Here is a 24,163-nt window from a genome sequence, read left to right as displayed (position 1 = left end):
TTAATAGCTTTGTTGGTTAAAAGATTGGTTAAATAATGTGGAATATGCAAATGTCAGGAATAATCTGACACCCCCAAAGTTTTATCTAGCTGGTGAACTGTCTTTCATGTGTATCTCAGTTTTCTTGGAACATAAGAGGAATTTCTAGTAAAAGCACTTAAAAAGTGGGAAGGCTGTTTGCAGTGGTTATAGTTCAAAATAGCAAAGAGAGGAAGATTTTTATTTTTAAAAGATCTCTGGAAAGAGATCCTTTGGGTGTTCTATGACTCTATAAAAATTTCCACAGAGTCCTAAATCTTCCTAAATACCACCTTGAGACCCTAAAGAGAAATGTGAAGCATTCTCCCACATCCTTTGAATGGTTTGAGAGAAATGAGGAGAAAATTACCTGTGCTGACAAATTATGAAAGCTGACTGTGGGTTCCTGTCTCAGTTGCTGAAATGCTGCTCTGCCACTGCTGCTGCTCTGTGTCTGTTTTTAGCAAGTCTGGTGGTCTGTGTGTGTCGGGGGCATGGCTGGGAGCTGTGCAGCTCTCAGGGATGGAGTTTTGACCAAGTCCTGCTGCCTTCAGCAAGAGCAGGGCTTGCCCCAAGAACAGGCAGTGGTGCCAGGGTGTGTGCACTTCCTGCCTTTAATAGCAACGGGTGCAGCTTGTTTTCAAAATCACTTATCTGCTTGTTTTCTTTGCTTCTTTTAGTAGCTTGTAAAATGCTTACAGCCAATAATTTGAACAAACAATGTCATGGAGGATAATCTCAATCTTGGCAGTGCTGTTGGCTGGACACAAACATCTCTCATAAAATAAATGCTTTGGATAAGTTTTCTGCATGCTGAAGGTGGGAAGGGCATCCCTCTTCCCTCCCAAAGGCCTCTGTCACTCTCACTGAACTGCTCCAAAACTGACCTCTTCCAGCACAGAAGGTCTGTTCTCTCAGAGTACCTGATGGGCCCTGTCTGGGTGGCCCTTATGGCCACTGCTGTGCTGCTGGGAAGGGAAAAAGCAGCACTTTAAAAAGCTTAGTTCTTCCATATGAAATCATGGATCCAGCAGGGAGAGTGGAACACTGACTAAGGTCTTGACTTTGAGGATGCTGGCAGCTCTCCCTCTTGGCCAATACAATGGGTTTGCAGACAGCCACTGCCAGACCTGATCATGCTTCAGAGGTACCTGAGGCACTGCAAGGACCCAGAACTGACCCAGCAAGAACCATGGATGGGATTGGGACTCACTGTCTCAACCTTCAGCCTTCAAGGTCAGTGCTCACAACTGGTCCCTTCCCTGAGTCCCCAGAAAGGATGCAAGCAATCAGCGGCTCTGAAGGAGTGCACTGGGGCTGGGGAAGAAGGGTGAGGGAGATTCTCCAATCTTACTTGCAGGACTGAGCAATGAATCCCTAAAGAAACCCTTAAATAAACAAATGCAGGAAGGAGGAATGCTTAGAAAAGTTTATGGAATGCTGGAATGTTTGGCACAGCACACCCCAGAGTCACAGAATATTCTGGGCTGGATGGGACCCACAAGGATTATCAAGTCCAGCTCTTCCAGCCCATGCAGGGATCAAACCTGCAGTCTTGGCATTATTAGCACCATGCTCCAATCAACTGAGCTAATCCCAGGGTCTGGCATGATGAAAATCATCATTGTCCTGGCAGCTGGTGCTGGATCCCCAACTCCTGCTGCCAGCCCTGGCACCAGGGAGTCAGGGGATGTTGCTGTAAATCAACACCAAACACAGCCACAGTGATCTGTGTTGGGCTATGCATCCTGGGGAGCTCATTTTAAAAAGGTTTTTTCCCCTCCTGCTTTCTCCAAAAGGAAGAAATCAAGCTCATGAATACAGTTTGCATCTGGCTCTCACATTACTTGGAGCCTTTGGCAGGCAGGCAAGGTTTAGCCTCAAGAGGTGGCTCTGACAGCCTGCTGGCACTGTCAGGCTGCTTATTGGAATATTCCATCCCTGACAGTGGCAGCACTTCCCTGCAAAATCCAAGACCTAGGACTTGGAGTGCATAGATCCTTTTCTTTTTATTTGGACAGTTGATCAGAAGGTGCTATTTGAGTTGTGTTTGGGTTTTGGGTTTTTTTAAACACTTCTGGTGGCTTTTGACCTCTTTAGGTGCATAGGCTTGAGGATGGAAAAACAAACCTAAGGGCTCTATATGGGCCTGCAGCAAATTTCTTGCTCCTCTTGAACTATGAATTTTTTTAGTTGGTGTAAAAGATGTACTCAAATCCTTCCCCAAATTCAACCCCCAGAAACCTCAAGCTTCTACTAATTTAAAATCAAACAGGTCTTGTGTTGAAAACTCTCAGCTTTTGTAACTTTGCAGCCAGATGAGCAATGAAAAAGCTCTGCCCTGTGCTGAGCTGTGTCCTGGGCTCTGCTGCAGCAGATCCATGTACTGGATTTACCAGCCTGGCTATGGAAAACACATCCCACAAGCTCAGGGGCATTAGCTCAGCTGCAGCACTACATGGACAAGGTTCTTTTGTGCATGGACAACTTGGGCATCTGTTTTACAGCAGTACAAGGTGCTCAGAAATAGTGAGAGGAAGAAAGAAGTGGTGGGGGAAATAGAAGAGAGAGGGATTTGTACATTAGTGAGAGGAATCTTTGCAGTGAGGACTTGGGATCAATCAGGAATCAGATGCACTGAGCATTGGCAGGGGAAAGAACAGGAGCAGGATTTGTCAAAGGGCAGCCTGAGCTATGACCCCCATTGCACTGTGTGCATCAGGGCCATTTCTTGTCTGTAAAGTCTCAATTCTGTAGGCAAAACAGAATAAACACAGTCAGGATCTGTAAGGATCAAAAGTTGTGGGGAAAGGAAAACTTTATATTTAAGTCTAAACAACTAGTGTTTGTTATTTTTGAAAAAGAAACATTCTTGTGCATTTCCCCTTCACTGGGTGTTTGCTGAGGAATGGACCAAAACCTTTTACCAATGGTTTGTGTGCAACTAGCAGCAAAGACTCCTGGCTGAGGGTGTCCTGGCACATCTTGTTACCAAAAATAAATTAATAAATATGGTTCAGAGTGAGTGCTGATATCTCAGGTCACTCACCAGTGGGCCAGCAGTCCTGCAGACCCCAGGCAGGGTCTGTGCAGGGAAAATTGGTGGCAGAAGGTGCATCTCTGCTCCTTTGCAGCAGGACTCATGACTTTCTCTCTCTTCTGTGTGCTTGCAGCCTGACAGTCCTGACCATGGACTGCTTTGTCATCATGCCCTTGAAGCAGTAAATCGTTGCACTGTGGTAAATAGAAATGCTGTGTGGGATTCCCTTTCTTTAAATAACTCAGTCTCCTTTTAGCACAGAATATGCTAAGAACTGGACTTTGAATTATGAGGCAGATAAAGACAAAAGCTGCCAAGGACTCCTCTCTCTGCCTTGAATGTAGCACTCACCTCCAGGGGATGGGTGTATATGAATTTGCTGATAAGTTTTTTCAACACTCTCTGAAGTTTTTCTGGTCAAATACACAGCTGGGCTGTGGTGAAACTGGTGAGACTGTTCTCCACAGCCTGCTCAGCCCTTGGTTCCCCTGAAGATGCTGTTAAAAGGCTGTTTTCCATCTCTCCTCTGGGTCACTCTGGTATCAGCAGAGCTGGTGATGGCTGCTGTCCCTGGTGTGCTGCACAGTCCTGGAGCAAGGGCAGCACTGGGGTTCCCCCAAGCCCCCACTGGTGGATGCACCTCACCCCAAGGCTGTGCTGGTGTTCAGAGGATGGGATGAGCTTGGTTCCAGTGCTGGCCAGTGATTGAGAGCCAGGGGCAAAGGGAAGTGTCACTGCAAGTGTTTCTGTCTGGGACGTGAGCCTTGCTGGGGAGCACAGCATACGTGCCCCCAGGTAGATGGGCAGCTGTAGCAGAGATCACACTCAGGCATCAGGGCAAAATGTTTAAGCCTCTGGGTGCTTCCTTTGCCCCTGTTCTCATCCTCCTGGAGCTCCCTTGGAGCTCCTTCCATGGAGAGAAGGCTGGGGCCAGGCACAGCATGAGATGCAAGGGAGGAGCAGATGTACAAACTCTGTGTTGTGTGGAGTTGGCATGAGCTCATTTTGGTCATGTCCTACCCTAGTGCAGCCTCAGAACCAAACCTGCTCTCAGCCATGTCCTGCTGCCTGATTTGTCCTGATTTGTCCTGCTGCCCTCAGCCCCAGCAGTGTGCATGTCTTTGCCAGAATAGGGCAGTGGCTTTCCCATAGTAACTGGGAATGGGGTCAGCCCCTTTACCCAGGCAGTGCTGTTGTGAATGCAGTGATGTTCCTGCACTTTCTGTCTCTCTGTGTTCACATTATAGGCAATCCTGCCAGGACTAACAGCCTATTTCATTCTCAAATGTGTTAGCCAGTGCTAGGACTCCATGGACTGCACGGGAATCCCTCTGCCCTCAGAGATGCACAAATCCTTCCATGGAGGCTCCCACATGTTGTGTGTGCATGTGGAGGGCAGAAAGGGGCTGAAAGTGTGGGTGTATCCTCCTGGCCCAGGAGCTGCAGTAGAAAACCACAGGGATATTTGTGTGAATTTCCTTTTTCTTGCTTGCTTCATTTCCTTTTTTTTTTTTTTCCTTTTTTCTGGCTGTCTTGTTGCTCTCTCCTGATTTACTGCATGTGCTCACGTGGCCTTGGAAAGGGGGGTTCTCAAACTGTTTTGCTTCCAAAAGGAAAAGAAGCTGGCAGGCATTCATATTTCAGTTCTGGAGTTATGTAGGTTAAAGTCTCCCAGTGGACAAGGGAAGATATGAGAGAGCAGATTGCTGGTGGCAATACTCACCAGAAGGAAAGGGGAAAAAAGGAGCACAGAATTCTGGAGGCTTGAGAGGTAGGTTTTCTATCTGCTGTTGGAACATAATTTCCATTGATTTGATTCCATTTGTGCTGGAATGTCTCGTGCCTGCAGTGAGAGGAGGAAGGAGCAGCTCAGAGCAGATCCTCAGACACCACTTGTGCGTGGCCAGAGGGGGGGAGTGTGTTTGTCAATGAAACCTTGTTCTCTGTAATGCAGTACAAATAATTATGGTGTGGTCCCTCTGCTAGGAGTCAGGGAGGTATGTAATGATTTGTGATTAATTCTGGGATTTCAGATTCTATATGTTAAAGTGAAGAGCTCGGGACATAAGGGTGAAATGGGACTCCAAACCCTCTCTGAATATCTGTTCCCAAACAAAAAGCTTTCATTGGGTTTAGGACCTGTTTGAATACAGAACAGGGGCTTATGATCAACTATTTGTGACTTTAAATACCAGCACTCTGCAGAAATTCCCCTGCTGAATTTTCATTGTTGAGACAATATAGTTAAAATTAAATTTTTGTCAGTATATCCAAAGTCATATATTGAGTATTTTGCATTGAGCAAATGATAAGCTACTGTACGTTAAACTGTTGATACAGAAAAATATGTTTGAAATGATCAGTTGCCTTCTGTTAAATGAGAGATCATTACCCAAATCTGTTGTCTTGGTGAAAAGTTTTGTTATTTTTAGGGTTCCTTGAGAATTCTTAAATGCCTGACTGGTTCCACAAAAGCTTAATTAAAAATTAATTTCCTCTTTCTAGTATGTAAAATAAAATACTTGGGTATGATATATTCTTCCTTGACTTAGAAAGTCTTAAAGTTTGCAGTATGTCCTGCTCAGAGTGCAGACACAAGCTGTTGAAATGCAAGAAAGAAAAAACCTGTCAATTAACTCTTATTTTAGCTGGTTTATAGCTACATTTTCTCCTGCTGAAATCCAGTTCTAATATTTCTAAATGAATAGCACATAGCACTGCTAAGTCCAGTGCCTGCAAGGACTGAGTTTATTGCTTGTGTCTACATTGAAATGATCTCTTTTACTGCTCTGATTAAAGCTGTCATGAGGGAAGGAGATGCAGATATGTGTCAGAAGGACACTGACAGTGAATGACATTTTGCAAAGACCCTTCAGTGTCTTTGAGTCCAGCCCTGTGAATTGGGGAAAAAAAATAAAAATCACAGCTTGCTTTCCTAATAGTCCTTTTTAATGGCTGCTTTCACATCTGCCTTTTTTATACTACTTTAACTGCTCAGAGTGCTAGAAATAGCATGAGAAAACTGAGAAAAGGATCATGAGGAGCTTCCGCGTGGCCTTTGGGTCACAGAAGCTCCCAAAGTGTCTCCAGCTCCTGAGTCCATAATCCTTCTGCTCTGCTGGCCACAGAAAGCACCATCTGTAATCACAGATAAACCCCAGCTGCTCCCTTCTCTGCCAGGCTAATTAAAAAGTGCTGTGACGTCCCTAGGGCTAATTGTGTTCTGTCAGTGGGATGGAGGTAAGGAGTTCAGCAGGGCTGCCTGGTATTTCAGCACTCAGCTTACTGACATAACTTCAAATGGTTTTTATTTTATCAGGCCATGTGATTTCAGAGTTAAAACAGCTGCAGAGTGCACGTCTAACACATGGTTTCTGATCTGCAGGTGAGCAATGGGATAAGAAAGCGCTGCCAGCCCATGAATTTCCTGAAGAAACTCCCTTTCCACCAGCACCAACATGCAGAGCAATTACTCCCTGGTTGTCACCACCAGGGAAAGTCTCCAAGTCCTGTCTACAGCACTGACAAACTCATCAGCTGTGTCGCACTCATCCCCTCCCTGCCCCCTTACCTCTTCAGATTATCAGTTTTCACTGATTCCAGCCCTCTTCTCTGCGGTTTTTGTTCTTGGCTTGGTTGGCAACAGCGTGGTGGTTGTGGTGCTCTGTCGTCACACTGGCCCCAAGACAGTTGCTAATATCTACATTTTCAACCTGGCCATGGCAGACCTGCTGTGCCTGGCCACCCTCCCCTTCTGGGCCACCTACTATGCTCAGGGATACAACTGGCTCTTCGGGTCTCTCATGTGCAAGATCTCCAGCTCTGTCCTGTGTCTGAATATGTTTGCAAGTATTTTTTTCATTACGTGCATGAGTGTGGACCGGTACCACGCCATTGTCCATCCTATTCACTCCCAGAGGAGAACTCCACAGCAAGCTTATTTTGTGGCATTGGTTGTGTGGGGCCTCGCCTGCTTGTCCTCCCTCCCAACTTTTTATTTCCGAGACACTTACTACGTTGAAAGCTTGGAGGTCAATGCTTGCATTATGGCCTTTCCTTATGAGAACTATGCTCAATGGTCTGTGGCAACAGCCTTCCTGAAAAACACCCTGGGCTTCTTCATCCCCTTGGCAGTGATCACCACCTGCTACATCTGGATCAGGAGGCACTTGCTTAAAGCACAGCAGTTTGGGAAGAGCAGGCAGAAGAGGGACAAGGTCCTGAAGCTGGTGGCTGCTGTTGTCGTGGCCTTCCTGATCTCCTGGCTGCCATTCCACGTCCTGACGTTTCTGAACGCTCTGGCTCACATGGAGGTCATTGCCAGCTGTGCGGTGATGGGGCTCATCGACACAGCGCTGCCCTTCGGCATCTGCATGGCCTTTGCCAACAGCTGCATCAACCCCCTGCTCTACTGCTTCATTGGCAACCAGTTCCAGGAGAAGCTGCACCGCCTGTTCAAGAGGAGGGTTCACCAGCTCAGCAGCCACCGCGAGAGCTCCTCTGCCAGGAGGGGCAGCTGCTTCAGAGAGCCTGAAACCCCCGTGGGCAAAGAAGGGGAACCCGAGTCCTTCCTGTAGGCTCTGGGGTGATGTCAGTGCAGCTGGATGTCCCTGCAGTTGTGACATTCCTTTCTCCTCTTCCTTTTGTTTTGTGGCCATTCATTCACCAGCTGTTTCAAGGAGAATCTGTTTTTGTCATACACAGGGATTTGTTCCTCCTTCCTTTTCACAATGAGAACTCAAGTTTCACATAGAGGGAAGGTTCTGACAAATAACTATATTGATGGCACTATAAATATCAGCTTTTTGTATGGCTGGGATCAGGCAAATGTTATGTGTAACACCAGAAGCCTAAATATACTGAAGGACCATTGCACCATAGCTACAATTGCATAGGTGCTGAGTATTATACCCTAAACTGATTTTCTAAAAGAGATTCTCACTAGAGAATGTGTAAATAAAGCAGTGCAGATATTTCTGTACCTACCTGTAAGAAAATATTTTGACATTTATTTTGTATATTTTAATTTCTTAAAATAAATGGCTAGAGATGTATGTAAAATGCATCAAATACAATTCCAGCTTGCTTCAGCCTGGGATCCTGAGAATCTGTGGAGACATGGCTCTGCAGACTGCTGAAGGTAGGAGGGTATTCTTGTGGGAAAGTAAAACCACAAAGTGCACATTTTTATACCTTTCTTATAGCAGGTAACATGTCCATAGGACAGATGGTCCTTTCTTTGATTCAGTGTGGTCACTTGTGACAAAACTGCTGCAAGAAGTGAACATAGCAGTGTCCCACTGTTATGTGGGCATGCTGAGCCCCACACACTGTCCAGCAGCCTTCGTGGCAAGGACTTGCTGATTGTGTGCACTTTTTGCATTTTAAATGTCAATTACTAATGTGAATTTGGAGTACTGCATACAGAAATCCTGAGTGACTCTGTCTTGTTGCCCAGAAGCAAAACCATGGTGTGAGTTTACTCATTTTAACTAAAAGAATGAATGATAAAAAAGTATTTGGGAAATACTGATTCTATTTTGATGTTTATTTGAAATTTTATTTTGCTGGAGAGGTACTGGTCCTCTTGGACCCTTTGATAGGCTCAGTCCAAAAGAGGGGTCTGTTAGCACCTTTTACCATTGCCTGCAGGTTTTCCCCAGGGTGAGTGACCAAAGATCATTAGTTTCAGGAATTGTCTCTGCTATCAGAGTTACTCTTGAAGCTTGCATTCACAGTTTTGATCCCAGGTCAAGCCAACCTCCCTGGAAGTCCCAACTGGCTGGAAACCATGGGAACCTGGTGCAGGTTCACTCCTCTGGTAGGTAGGGGTAAGTTTCTTCACTGAATTTTACAAGAAATGTGTGAATCTCAGAGTGATGTGAGATGAAAAGTTTGTGCAGAACTTGGCAGAGCAGGGCCTGACCATAAGTAACCCCCTCTCCCTGAGTCCTCTGGAGTTCTCTAGTGGGATATGTGGCTGGAGAGATGCTTATCCCTGAAAGTGGCAGAGCTACCCATGCAGCTCCCCTGGAATGTTTTTGTTGAAAATGTTCCGAGCAGCTAATAGCGTCTGGGGTGTTGGGTATTTCTGGAAGGACAAACTGTTAATTGCTTAGCAATGAGGACAGCAAAGCAGTTGTGTTACAGCAAAACAAACCAGCACACTTAGAAAACCACCAGGTGCTCAAGGCAGCAAGCTCAGAGGGATAATGAGAGGTTATGGAAGATTTTTCCTTTGCTGCAATACAGGTCAGTAAAGAACACAAGTGGGACATTAATTGATGTCTTTGGAGTCTCAAATCAAAAGCTGACCTGCACCACCTGAGCTCCTGTGCTACAGCTGTGCCTGTCCTGAGGAGGACAGGCTGCACATTCTCTCCCTGTCAGGTGGGACCTGCTAAAAACCAACAGTGTTTAACAAGGATTGTGCCTTTTCCTTGGTGTGCAGACTTATGCTGATAGGGAAATACTAGAGGAATCTGAAATCCAGTTGCATTTACAGCTCTGAGAGGCTGGAGAAAATGAGAATAAATCTTTCCCGAGGGGAGAACAGCAATGCAGAATCTCCCACTGTTGTGGGACAAATTCATGGTTGGCTGCTGGAGGACAGGGATTGATAACCACTTGCAGAGGCTGAGACAGCTGCACCCAGTGTCACTTTCCTACAAACAGGGGAAGAAAAAAAGAGTATTAAATGTGAGGTGAACTGAGAGGGGAGGAAAATTCATTCTTTCAAAATGCAGTTTCAAAAGAAGTCTCCCCTGAAGGTCATATTCTGCAAGAGTGACAAACTTAGTGACCCTCAGTATGACATTTTTGTTTGCTAGATCTGCCTTGTACCTCTAATAGATCATGAATTTGAGCAGTGTGGTTAAACAAACATCCCAAAAATTCTGTCTCAAGAGAGGAGAAACAGGGGAGGTTCTGTATCAAGGGTTTTGCTTTATTTTTAGAACAAACTGATTGATGTTGAGCTCTAAGAATTTCTTTCATTCTACTCAAGTTCTTATGAGATTTTTGAGGGACTTTTAAAATAAAATGTGTGTGGGAGGGGTTTCAGGATTTCCGCATATTGTGTTTATTTTTTTGTGATTTTCAGCAAAAGAATGAGGATAGAAATTTAAGCAGGTTTTTCCTTGCAATTTAGAAGCTTCTTTTTTCCTTTCAAGAGAAAATTTTGCTCCTGTTTGAAAATTTTTCTGATAGGTGTGCAGGGCTGCTACCTCTGTCAGTCAGACCCCAACATTTGCAAGGTCCTTTGGGTGGTGCCTTAGGGTCTCCTAAAAAATGCAAACCCCTCTCCAAGGCAGGAGTCCTGCAGCCCTTTCCTGGGGTGGGCAAGCCTGGGGCCTGCTCAGGCCAGCCTGGCCATCCCACAGCACCCATCTGGACTTTGGGACACTAGAGCCACTCACACTTTTGGCAGGGACTTTGGGAGAGTGTGTGGTCACTCTGGGTTGTGCACTCTGCAAGTGCAGAAAGATGAATTTATGGGCAACCACTGGGTTTTGGCTCTGCTATGGTGCAGCAGTGTCAGTGGAGAGGAGAGCCTGCTGTGGAAGGGGTGTTTTGTGATGGACCATATGGAAATTCTGACAGGTTTGGTGAGGGAAATGTCCTGGGGCACTTCTGGACCTGTTAGATGGTCTTTCCCCAAAGAGAGATGGAAGGGATGGTTTCCTACGTGGGTCAGTCTGTCTCTGATGTATTTGCTCAGCAAAACCTCTTTGTGGCTTCCTTTTTTAGCTCTAGTTGATTGCTCAGACTACTTTGAGCATCCTATGTGTGTCCCTGAGCTGACTTGACTACACAACTTCAATGTACTCAGAGGAGAAAGCCACTGGCTTTTTATTAGGAGCTAGTGCTGGGTGGTGAGCTAAATGTTTTGTTTATGTAAGATATACAATAAGAAATGTTTCGTACAGCATGTTCTCCCTGAGGACTCAACATGGCCTGAATCTTGTGCTGGCACCCACTCAGCACAAGAGTTCTGGCAGTTCCTGCCAGATTCTGAGCAGGAATATCATCTTGCTACTCTGTAGCTGACTGCCACACTTGGCTTCCCTTCACACCTGCCCGTGTCCTGGCTGAATGGTGAGGAGGTGCCAGGGAGCAAGGGAACTGCTCATGTTCCCCTATGAAAATGAGGCCTTTTGGATATTCTGAGTGGTCCTGGCAGGAATGCAGGAAACCTGAAGAGTGGGGATTGAGGTGGTCTGGAAGCCTTTGCTCCAAGCTGGCAGCCTTGCTGATCCCATCTAGAATCTCCTTCCCATGGAGGAAAATGACTGCTGTTGTTGGGAAGGGCTGCTCCCTTCCACCAGGTCCTGGGATGTGCTTTGCTCACATCTGCCTGCTGCAGGATCCAGTGGCTGCAACAGAGAGGGGCTTGTTCCTGTGGCCCATTGTGGCCCTGTTCCTGTGGCCCATGGGCTCTGCCAGGAAGGGTTTGAGTCTCCCATGGCTTTGTTTTGTGAGATACCTGTCTGCAGAAGGAGCCCAGGCTGCTGTCTTTAACATCATGTTTCCTCTGGTTTGGGTGCAGTGGTCATCCCATTGCTGTGGCTGTGGCAGAGCATCCAGTGAGGCACCAGTCTGAGAGAGGAGGCTCCTTCCTGTTTGCCAGCTTTCATTAGAACCAAAATGGGAGAGAAAAAATAATAGTAAGAATAGTTAAAAATTGAGATTTTTTTATTGAAAACAGTGGGGTCCTGGAGTAGAGTGTCCCAGGATAGGGAGCAAGCCGACCTCTCTCATTGCCTCTTTGAAATGTTTACTTTCCACTTCTTCTTCAGCTGAGGCAGAGCCTGGATTTGACACTGTAAGCTCTGGATAGAACTCAGTTAATCCTCAAAGCACTTCACAGGGGCAAAGCAGAGGGATATGGAAGTGGATCAGTGTCATGACATTAATCTCATGAGGGACATCTGAACTTGCTCCCTATCCCCTTCTGACAACCAGTAGCTCTTTGGAGTAAGCACACACAAAATCACAAAGCTCTGCTTCATCCCTGTAAGACAAGCAGTTATGGGAAGCCAGGATCCAGTGTGATTTTTGGCTTCTGCTATTGTAAATTTGAATAAGAAAATCAGCAACTGCAATAGTGCAAATGGGATTTATCCAACACAGCTGTCAATTCTACATGACAGACAGCTAAAATGGAACAGAGACAAAGCTGTCTCTAGAAATCACACTTTCCTTGAAACAGCTATAAGAAGCCTTTCTAACAGGAAGGGAAATGGTAAAATCATTAAATGCATTTAGACAAAGATGTAATGGATATATGAGATACAATTACTCTTGAACAATGTGTGGGAGAGCTTGTGTGCAATGGAATAAAAAGATGTCACGTTCATATAATATATCCATGAGGAGACAGAACCAGCATTTAATTATTACTGTTTAAACTTGGGTTTTACTGTGTGTTCTGCATTCCCTGGTGATGCCTCTGCTCTGGATCTCTCTGCCCACACATATTGCAGTTCATTCATTGTGGAGGAAGCACGTGCATGTAGAGCTGTTTGCTGTGCTGGAGGCATGGCACTGAACTCTGAAGTAACTTGTCTGTGCCCTAAACTTGTCCCTTTGTGCCCTCAGCCACCTAGCCCCAGGCACTCTGGGATGCCCCACTGGCCTGGGTGCAGTGCCATAGCCAGAGCACAGCCTCCTCCAACCAGCACAGCAAAAAAACATCTGCAGGAGCAGCCAGGACAGCATCCAAACATCAGCTCTTTCGCAATGGCAGGAAAGTGAACACGATGAATACAGCCTGTGCTAGGCGTGCAGATGTGTCATGGCAGGGTGGAAAATATGTAGCAAGCACCCAGTCTCTGGAGAAAATGGAGCACTCCAAGAGGTGATGTTTATGTGACATACAACTATTTAAGGCCTTCAATTGCAGGAGAGCAGGGTAGGTTTTCTCAGTAGATGCTGAGCAGCACTACTTTGTGGTTTTTGACTTGCTCTGGTGAGTGCTTTGAGGAGTTTTACACGTAGTGAAATAGATCTTCTGTGCTCCATCTCACCCTGCAAACACCTCCACTAATCACAGCCAGGTTCCTTCCAAGGGAAGGACTCTGCAATTTGTCTCTCTGTACATATCTCTACTGTTGTGCTTATGAATCCCTTTTTATCATAAAGTGCTGAGTGGCCTTGTTTACTGTATTAACTCTCTGATGTTAGTAATGCTGCACAGCATTTGGGTGGTTGGGAAATTCTGAAAGGCTGTTAGAGAAGTGCAGTGTGCAGAATTTGTTCTTCAAAGTGATTGTGCTTCTTTGCAAGACAATTCCTCCAAGTGCATCCAAGTGCAGTAAAAATGTTTGACAAAAGTCTGCCTAAGAATGTACTTCTAGACCAAGACAGACTTCGTAATGTAATTGACATGTTTAATAGTGAACAGATTAATTTTTCTTTTAAATCTGTGCTAATAGACTGCTGTAGCTCAGTATATATGGGCTTTTACTATGGAAATTTTACAACCCAAGGGAGTTGTTTTCAAGGACAAGTCTAAGTAAAAAGATTTTATAGTATGACACTAAATATGCTGTATTAACTGGGTAAAGCCCTGTGGACTTCACTGGCACTCAGCCTGGGATCTGACAGTCTTTCATCTGATTTTATGTTGATCTTCCTCCCCTTCAGGAATGCAGAGAGACTTTTCTTTCACCCACTGGAACACCCGAAAAAGAAGTTAGGAATGTTTATTCCTTCAGCTCTGAGTCACACATGAATCTGAACTATGACACAACAAGCTGCTTTTCTAGCTGTTTTTATTCTGATGTTTGATACTTTGCAGGTAACTTTAGGATGAATGAGGATCACAAACAGGTAATGAAAAGAAAAAGTTGTTAATGTTGGGCTACCCTGTAGCTAATTCAGCTGCAGTAGTACCCAGAGCAGTCTTCATGCTGAAGGCAGGAGCAGATTTTATCCATACCCAAGCTGGGTGGAAAATGATGTACTTGTTGATTGCAAAGACAGCACTTGGATTAAGCAAGACTCTTGTAAGGCATGCCATCAAAAAAAAAATCCACCTTTTAAAAAATGTCAGAGATTCAGGTGGAATGAACAGGGTGGATTCAGCAGGAGGGTCTGTTGAAAGCCTCTGAATAATTACTGAGGAATGTTCACAGGTTCTTCTTGGGTGGCAGGGCAGGTGACAGTGCTGAGGACTTGTTGCCACACTGGTGACACGGTGAGCCAGCCGAGTTAGACGCGGTTGGAGACACACGAAGAATTGAGAGGTTGATCCCAGAGCTCCCTCCTACTGTGGATCCTGTCACAAGTCTTTGATATGCTCATGATGCCACCTGTGCCTGTCCTATAATTTTTGTCGTGTTGTGTTCAGGCCAGCTGAACCCATAATAAACTAGGGCAATGCTGGCAGCTGGCACCTGAAGCTGTCACACAGAGCATTTCCATTGGCCTTGCTTCCTTTCTGTCTCAGACCAAATATTTAATACATAGAGGAAATCTCTTCAACCTCAGTGGGGTCTTAAACCCTTTCTGTTACTTGTTTAAGCAGGAAAGTACTCCAAAGGAGCAGAGGAGTTGAGTCAGAGGCAGAGCAGCACAGCAGGGACAGACAGCCTCGTGTTCCCCTTCATGTGGTGACCCAAAGAAGTCACTACTTTCCTTTTCATGGGGATGCCCACAGAACTCCCCAGAGAAGCAGCCTGGCATAAATCACCCTTTTGCTGGCTCACATTTACTAGCTCTACAGGCTCCAGTCTTCATTCTTTGCCTAGCAAGAAGCGTTTACCTGCTCTGTAAACAAATTATCCCATTTCAACTGATGGAGGAAGTCACTGCTCAGCCACACCATGGCAAAACAGATTTTATTTCCTCATATGATCTCACCTAAGCGCCCATACTGCTACAAGCATTTGTTTAGCACAAAGCTTATCCTGCAGAAGCACACTGATTTTGCAATGAAGTGATTGTGCTTTTGGTGGTTGGGAAATTCTGAAAGGCAAATTAAGAACCCCTTTCCTGAGGCCATTTTGCCAGAGTGCTCTCTTGCTGTAGGCAATGCTCATTTCCTTGTTAGCCTCTTCAAGAAAGCTAAATGCTCCAATTAAACAATTATGCTGTTCTCTGCATTAGAAACCTCAATCCCATCCCATGAGTCTCTTAAATGCTCCATGATTTATCAGAGTTTTCTACTTTTGCAGACCACTTGGCAGAAAGAGCACACACTGCTGGAGTGCAAGGGCTTTGTTCAGAGCAGGGGAGGGGAAGCTGTGACTGCTATTTTGGATCTCACCTGGCAAAACCTAAGCTGAGTAGAAAAGTGTAATTATTTTATCTTCACGTCCTCTTCCCCTCTGCATGCTCTTGCATCTATGAGTTGGATGAAGGCACATTTTGTTTTTGGGCTTTTTTTTCAGGAATAAAATACTATGTGTACCTCCTAGGAAGTTATGTGGATAAAACATTGCCCAAGGCTTAGGCTGCAAGCCAAGTTACAGAGAATCTGTTCTGTATTCTGAGCTATATTGAATGCATTCCAGTTAGGAAACAATGATCACTTTTGGAATATTTGTCTTAAAATCCTTCTGAACAAAGTTCTTTAGACTTGCCTAATGTTTTTTACTTTTGGTTAAGTCATTAGGTGATATAATGATGTATCAGACCTTCTCTGAAAGAAGAAAGAGGCCACCTAGTGCTGAATTACAGACTGCTGTAGAAGACTATCTGCTTGGAAGGTATAAAAACAACTTCAATGTAATAATAATACTTTTTGTGGAAGGTTTTTTTTTTTTAAACAAGATTGTTAGACATTAGGAATGAGATCTCAATTAGCCATACTTTAAAAATTCATAGTGTCTGTTTTACAGATGGATCCACTGCTTGCCATAAAAACTGATTCTTTCAGGTCCTGGAAGTTCATGTAGCCCTCAGAAAACAGTCCCACTGCTAATTAACCTGACCCATTTGTGAGTGGGGCACCCCACTGCCCCACAGAACTCTGTCCCAGCTGAGCAAGGGGTGCAGGGCAGTGAAAGAGACATTATTGAACCTTAACTGCTGGTGCCAGACCAGCTGCTGGGGCACCACAGAAAACCCCTGAGGGCTGCAGGGATCCCACTGGCACTGCAGGATCTCTGCTTGCTTTATATTCAGTACTGAAAAAGGTACCCGCACAGTTTGTTATAAATCTGAATTATTTGCTGGCATTGCTCCTCTTTCTGCATTGACTTTTATGAGAGCATGGGGATATGTTTGGAGGAGGGTCTAAACTGATGGGGTTTTGACCTGAGGTCTCTTGGTTGTCTTCTGGAGATACCTGGCTTTTCATGCATTGTCTGCAGGAGGAAATGTTCTCCTAGGAGACTGTGCTTATCATACTTGAATAACTAAGTTAGGTGGCATGAATAATCCCCCAAGGCATGGATCAGGCATCTCTGTTAAATACTGGCGTTGCATGCTCTAGTGTTCAATCAGAGCTCCAGCGACACTCTTTGCTTTCAAAGGTGAATCTACTGTACAGAGTTCAGGGTAAGAAGGTAATTCCCCATTTGTATCTGACGTGAGGCATTACACAACATGAAACTATTTCCTTGAGAGGAGAAAAATCACTTTTCCAGTTCCTCTTGTGAGCCACGGAGTTGTCCAAAAAGATGGCTGAAACAAAGTTCTTAAATTTTAGCTTTGTCATATTTTGGTGCTTAGTTTCACTCATTAGTCACTATGGGCTGGAACCTTCTGTAAGTTTAGTACTTTCCGAATTAGGACCTAAGTATCTCTTGAAACATCCAGAAATGGAGGTGCCCAAAAATCAGTGTTTCTATGCACTCATGCCTTTATCAGTTTATGCAAGCAGTATCATGAAAATACCTCTTCCCTACAAATATTCACTATGCACATCAATGCTTTAGTAATTTCTGCAAGCAGAGGGGACGGTCCCATGATGGGACTGCACATGGCATCAGTGCATGCCCTGGTGACATGGAATTGCAGCAGGTCAGTTTAATTTGTTGTGTAGCATAATAAGAATGGAGTTCTGTTGTACAAGGCTTCTCACAAAAAAAAAAAAAAAATTACACAGAAGTACAGGGTAAGTCAGAAGATAAGGTAAGATTACATGTAAGATTGCATATTGATGAAATCAGCTTTGTTCTGTGTTTGAGGCATTTTGCTGCAGGCATAAATTGTTGTGTACCAGATTAGATGGGGATAGCAGTATAATAGCAAAAATAGTAATACTTTTTAAAAACTGCATAACTTCAGTGAAAAAAGCTATATTTAGAGGACTCATTGTGACAAAATCTACAAACATGGATATGCCTTTATTCCTAAGTGAATTATTTATTATGTTTGGAAAGTGTGGCAGTTTCATGTGACAATTCCAGCTCTTTTACATATTTCAGTAGAAGCTCTAACTCAGTCTGGCATCTATGTGGGTAATAAATTCCAGAGCAAAACAGTTAGATTGCAGCAAATAAAAAACAATGTTAGTAAAAAGTTAATAGGGACAGAAGTCCTTGGATCTGGGTTTTAATGCCTTGCAGTTATCTGGCCCATAATATCAAGTCTATCCCAGGTGTGCCCTTGGATATGTGTTCTGCTCTTGAAGAGAACAGTTCACATAGGCTAGTGGGAGCTTAAGGGTTTCACTATGTCTGTCTAATATCTGAAATTCCAAGATTTTAAGATAAGAGGGATATTTATATTGTTTATAATTGACTACTCTTATCTCCTGCACAGTCCTACTTCAGCCAGGTTGTGTTTTTCTAACTATTTGGATATAGGAATCCTAAAAAAAGGAAATTCTATGGAAGTGCAAGACTGAGAGAGTACTATATGGCTGTTTTTTTACAATTATTCTTTGTAGAAGTAGTCCACTGATCTGCAGGGATCATGGGCAAGAAGTGCCAAACCACAGAGCTGTGTTTTCTATCAGGCTGGGAAACCATGACGTTCATGGTGGAACGTGATTTGAACACGCTGCAAACAAAAGGGCAGGAGACAAGATCTGCACATGCAAACTCACACTCTCTTAGGTCAGAAGGTGCCATAGGCACCCCTGCTGATCCTTCCATGTCTACACAGCACTGCCTCCACCCATGAGCCACTGATACCAGTATCATTTGCAAACCAGTTGGGTTGATCATGGAGAAGAAAAATATTCGCTACATGGAGGTCAATATACTTCAGGTAAACAAATCATTTGTGCTGCTGATCTTTATCTGTCAGGAAATCTTGTTGGAGGTTTGTCAGCTTGGAAGGGAGCAGACTTTATCTTTGTGTCCCCTTCCAAAACACAGTCCAGGAATAATGCACTACAATCAGAGTCTACAAGTGGAGTGTTTGACACTGCAATGAGCAGTGCCTCCTCTGGGGACCCTCTGGGCTGCAACTGAACACTGGTGTTCTCTTTCCTGTCTGTAGGGACCCAAAAAGCAAATTTGCCATGTCTCTCTCTGGTACCTTTACAATACCTCTTCTCTTTCCTATCTGAAGCAAAGTAATTACTTGAGTGAATAAATACCATGTGGCAGATTTATCAGCAGCTCTAATTTCTGCCTGCAGAATCCTCCAGTGTTTTCTGTCTTGTGCAACTGAGGAAATGTTCATAAACCCCTAAGATACAAGAACTGAAGGAATGCTCTAGAGCTTTTCTGATAAGCTTCAAAATTCCCTGGTACTAATGTCTTAACTTTCCAAAACTGAAGAAATAATACAGATAAAAATTGCACGTAGAAGGAACACACACAGACAAAAATGGCATGTTTCAGCCAAGTGGGAACATTCTTCTGTAAGATTCTGTTTAACACCATACTATCAGATTTTTTTTTTGCCATATGCAACACAAAGCTAATATTGAGAAATCTAATGCTGCTCATCAGTATCATCCACTGCAATAACTCCTGATGGAAGACAGAAGTTGCCAAATCTTCTTTGCATTCCCTTTTCTCCCTTTTGCTTTTGTGCAGCCCACCAAAGCTGTCAGGTCAGTGCTTCAGATCTGATCTTGTTTGTCCTTGTTGGTTCTACTCCTCTTTTTTTAAGCTTACCTTTTCTGTTTGGCAAATCTCTGGCCATCTCTACTCGTGCATCTTCCTACTGGTTCACAGCAATCACAGAGCTTTAGTACTGCATTCCTCAGGCCTGAAGTTAGATATTCTACTGATTTTACTTGTCTTTTGTCTCCTGTGGCATGGTTACTTTCTTTTTCCTGGCTTTTCTTGGTTTCTGTAGAACTTTTACTTTTGTTTTCCTTCTGATAAAAACCATGTTTCACTGGGTGATTTTAACTTTCAATGCAACAGGTTACATATGGTCAGACCTGAGAGTTTGTTGTTTACAGTGAGTTTCTTCCAAATTTGTTAACCTTGTCCTCTTCCTTCCCTCAAACCCCACCACAGAGATGATGAGAGCAGCACTGGGCTGGCACATGTACCTGTTACAGAGTATAATGCAGGAGCCCTGCCTTGTACTCCTTTAAATAAAAAAACACATCACCTCCTTCAGTTGCTGGATTTTGTCACTTGATTTACAAAGTGGGGAGCTGTAGCTTCTTCCTTTCCTTCAGCTTCTTCCTTTCCTTCAGCTTCTTCTTCCATTTCAGCTTCAGAAAATCCATTTTCTTGCAGTTGGAATGCTTGGTAATACCAGTAAAGCCCGTAAATCTTCTTTGAGAAGAAAGGGTGTGGTGGGCTGCCGAGGCACCTCTGGCCTCCAGCATCAAACCCTCTTTCTCCAACTTTCAACATCTAGAGAAAGGCCTTATAAAACAAAATATTTGCAGTTAGATTTTTCTTACTTTTTAGCAAATACATTTCTTTACTGCACTGAGAAAAATCCAAGGAAAACACGAAATCAACCATCTAGTAGTTATGCCTGTTTCTAAATTTGTCCCAGGCTCTGCACTGGAGAAGAAGACAACTCCCCAGAGGATCTTTCTTTAGTTCATCCTAATTGTCTTTCTGTGTTTTGGTTTTTTTCTTGATCACTGCCTGATGTAGGAAACAGAGTGGTGTTTGTCCAAGCTTTTTGAGCTAATAGCTTTCTACAGATCAGCTCTTTTTATTTTTTTCTTTTAAATAGCCTTCTAAACTTCTTCTGTGAGTCATAAAAAGCAACTATTTGAGTAGGTGTAACTGTGAATGTTCCTCTGGGTCTCTGCACAGACTGCACAGAAAACTACCCTCAAAAATTATGACATGAGTAATCTGTGTAGTGCTTCCTAAAGAACTGGTCAGGTATTATTTCAGTGTAATCCTTTAAACTTTTTGCTGTGGGTCTTAATCCTCCAAACAGGTATTTCTCTAATTCTCAGTTATGTGCCTTGGGACACCACTCAACAAAGTCAGTGATGTTGCTTTCTCATCTTTCTCCCACTAGGCAGCAGGTCAGAGGTTTTACTGCTGTGTTTTGGATGGGACAGGAACTTGCTGGGAGCACATGGACGGTGAGGGGTGGGGGGAAAGGCTGATGTTGTATTTACCTTTGAATGGAGGGAGGGAGAGGGGCTGCTCAGTGTTTGTTTTTAATCTGGCAACCAAAGCATTCCTGATTTCCTTCCAATTTCTTGGAAGCTTTATCTCATAACACTCACAAAACTCTCCCTATTGAGCAACAGTTTTGTTTCTTCTCTGGAGCAGGACTGCCTTGGGAATGTCCAGCTGGAGCACAGAGTAACCACAAGGCAAGGAATTACAAACCAAACATCTGCCATGGGCTGTTCCTGCTGGAGAGGGTGACCCTCTGCACCAGGCTGGGGCTTGGTGCTGAGCTGGCAGGTCTCCAGCACCACTTGAGAGCTGGTTTTGGAAATCAGGCACCATTCTGGTCAGGTTCCAGACCAGCCCCAGATGAGTGGGAACATTTCTTCCTAACTACATCCATGTAGGAGTCAAAGAAGCTCCCAGGGGTGTTAACCAGTTGGTCAGTTTGAGGGGAGAAGCCTTTGAGGGAAGGACTTTCCTACAGAGGAGAAAAGTTGTCTGTGCTCTGCAGTGAGGAGGTGCCTCTGCTGTGGCCCTCTGGGAACTCTGTGCCAAACTGCACCACAGGCACAGGACTTCAAATGCAGCCTGTGTGGGTCATAAGATCTGATGGAGGCAGGCAGTGGGGTTTTAACTTCCCTGAAATGCAGGGCCATGGGGGAAACCTAACAGGGAGTGAATATGGTGGGATAGGGGCCTGGAAGAAGGAGGAATTCTCAGTCTTGCCCTGACTTTCTATTACTGCAGGAACACCTTTATCTTTTGGTGAAGTCCTCCTCACTCTTCTCCACCCTTTCAGTGAGGTCAGTGGAGCTGAGGAATGTGCATGTGAATTTTGGGAGGGAGAAAATCACCCCTCACCCACACACAAGTACAGCCCTTAGAGCCTACACTGTCCTAAGACTTAATTGCACCCCATGGTATGACAATTTAACAAAAGATTAAGGAGTCTCTTGTGTTATTGGGACTCCTCCCTAGTCTGTCTGTGTCTGCTATCAGCTTCTGAGAGGCTGCCTGAAGCTCAGCTTTGTTGTCATTCCCCTAGTATGTATTCTTGGTGTTTTTAGCACTGCTGTGATCCTCCAGGAGCCAGCAGGGAACAGCAGCTGGTCAGGCTTTGCTTTCAGACAATGCTCTGCAAACACAGGCCAGCACCCCACAGCTGACTGGGGATCTGCCCCCAGATTCCAGGGCAGGTTGGCTGGTGGGTGAGGGAAGAAAGAAGGGGAAGGAGTTACAGATTTTGGTCATATGGTGAACCTCTGCCTCTTTCTTCACTGCACTCAGCTCCTGGAGGGGATGAGGCAGCAAGGGCTCTGGGTTCTGCCTCTGCTGAGGCACATCAGCTGTCAGGACAGAGGAGCACACCTCTGTACACAGCTTTTTTGAATAATCACTCTTTAATCCTTAAATTTTAATCCTTAAAATCTTTAATCCTCTATTATTCCTATTGATAAATCAAACAGGTGCAAGGTCTTGAGTTGCTCTGCACTACAAAATGCTGTGCAAGGATAATCTTAGGTTAGATTTGTAGCTTAGTAGTTCTCCCAGTTCCCATATAGGAGGAAAAAAAGATGAAATTGCCCTCTTGAGCCACGTGTCTGCATTCCAGGCATATCCCAGCCTCCCACAGGTTCCCTGAGAGCTGTGGGCGAGCAAGAGGATGGGAGTTGAGCAGCAGTGAGTCTGTGTCAGACTCAGGATGGATGTTTGCAGTTTCCAGTTCCCTGTTGTGTCTGGCAAGCTACATGGTCTCTGATTTAAAATTTGTAAGAATGTACTATGAGCCATGAGAAAGTGAAATGATGCCAGTAATTCCATCAATCTCACCTGCTTTTACAATGCAATAAAAAAAATGAAAATTTTTCTGACTAGAAGTTCTAAAAATTATTTTCTTTGGAATTGTTATGAAAAGCTGACCTTTTTTATTTACTACAATTAATTTTTTCTGATACATTTTACTTCTAAATGATCAAGATAAAGATAATTTATTTTACTAGATCAAGGCATTTCACGACTTTTTCAGCAGTGTTAACCCCAAAATTGTTAATTCTATTGGACTAAAAAAAAGATGAACATTGAATTCTTTGTAGTCAAAACAAAATACTTCTGTGGAGAACAGATGCAAATTTAATGTTGCCAAAAACCCTTGCACAACACTACCAAGTTACTGCTCTTTTGGAGAATTGCTCTGTGGGTGAATTTCCAGCTAGATCTAACAGCAATTGAAAAAATGAGACTGGTGGGCTTTTTCCATCATTCCTAAGACTCTGTGGCAAATAATTTTTATAGGAATTTAGAATTAGAGGCATCTAATGAGAGGTGCCACAGCTTTTCATAGCAATATGGTAGAAACAAACATAAAGTTATGAAACAAATAGAGCATTCTGAGCATTTAGTTTGGCAACTGCCAATTATTTTATGAGTAGTTTATGATTTCATCCTTGAAAACTGCTGTGGGCATGGCATCACTGAGGGCTGTCTGTGCCCCTTACTGGAAGGGCAGAAGATTGGTTTCTCCTCTGCAAGTGCCTTGGATCCAGTCACGTGCCTGTAGGGCAAGGGAGATTGTTTTGGTATTCCCCGTGGGAAATGCTCAGACTGTCTTTTCCTGGAGGTGATGAAATCCTGCTCCTGCAGTGTCAGTTCTGCTCGCAGCTTTCTGATGTGTGCTTTTGTTTGCCTTTCCCCGGCCTTGAAACAATTTCTACTGAATCAGGTCAGGTTATTACTACAGTGGGTAAATACAATTCACAAGAGAATAAGTGGTTCTGACCTGGCAGTTATTTCCAGTCTTTTCTTTCTTCCTTTCCCAGAATCCCTCCCCTTGCTCACTCCCCAAACTTCACAATCTCTCTGTGATAGTCTGTGATAACCTTTAGAAGTATTTCCTTGCCAAAAGCCAAACCAAATTCTCCCTACAGTTAATATCACTGCAGCGCTGTAAATAGTCAGCAGTGACCTTCAGTTTTGTTTAACCTGCTTTCTGCTTAAAATTGTGTAAATGGCTTCCTACAAAATTCATCATCATATATGATTCCCTACCAGATTTCTAATCTAATTGACCAGTTCTGAGGAAGGGCATGGCATTTTACCTATGGCAGATTGAAATTCAGTCATAAGATCTGGGTTGCAGTTCAGAGCTCTGGTTCTGAATTTGTCTGGTGCCTTAATTTCTGAGCTTGACCTTATTTCCTTGTTGTTCTTCAGGTAAACCAGCCTTTCCAAAACATTCCATCTCTTCAGAGAATGAGGAAGTTATAATGTTTCCTCTATGTGCAGTCCCCAGAAAAGTTTTGAAGTCCTGACAGCCATCCTAACGAATCTAGGTAGTTGTTGGAGTACTCTCAAGTTGAAAAGGGAGCATTGTACATAAGCAATCATAAATTCTGTTCTCAGTAAACTTTGGAACATCAGTGGATTTATTTTTTGTGCATTATTTAATTCTGAAAATTATACAGATGGTCTTTCAGATGATGTTCAAAGTACAGAAATACTGCTGTATTAATAATGAGTACAAAATATCTTCACAACATACAAATCATGACACCATCTACGTGAAGAGCAAGTACTCAGTGGCAAAGTGCTCTTCAGTCTGAGAGCTGGAGTGTGGGCAGAGGCCACTGTAATCAGCAGCTGAAAGATT

General features: G+C 44.0%; 1 protein-coding gene across 1 annotated transcript; it reads left to right on the top strand.

The window, feature by feature from the left end:
• Positions 1-6,501: 6,501 nt before the first annotated feature.
• AGTR2 (angiotensin II receptor type 2) lies at positions 6,502-7,733 on the top strand. Its single transcript, XM_036402262.2, has one exon. It carries the CDS (start codon positions 6,517-6,519, stop codon positions 7,633-7,635), a length of 1,119 nt encoding a protein of 372 aa, XP_036258155.1. The 5' UTR covers positions 6,502-6,516; the 3' UTR covers positions 7,636-7,733.
• Positions 7,734-24,163: the final 16,430 nt, after the last annotated feature.

This window comes from Molothrus ater, chromosome 14 (assembly GCF_012460135.2).
Source record: "Molothrus ater isolate BHLD 08-10-18 breed brown headed cowbird chromosome 14, BPBGC_Mater_1.1, whole genome shotgun sequence".
Taxonomy (NCBI): Eukaryota; Metazoa; Chordata; class Aves; order Passeriformes; family Icteridae; genus Molothrus; species Molothrus ater.
This window is presented reverse-complemented; position numbering and strand designations above follow the sequence as displayed.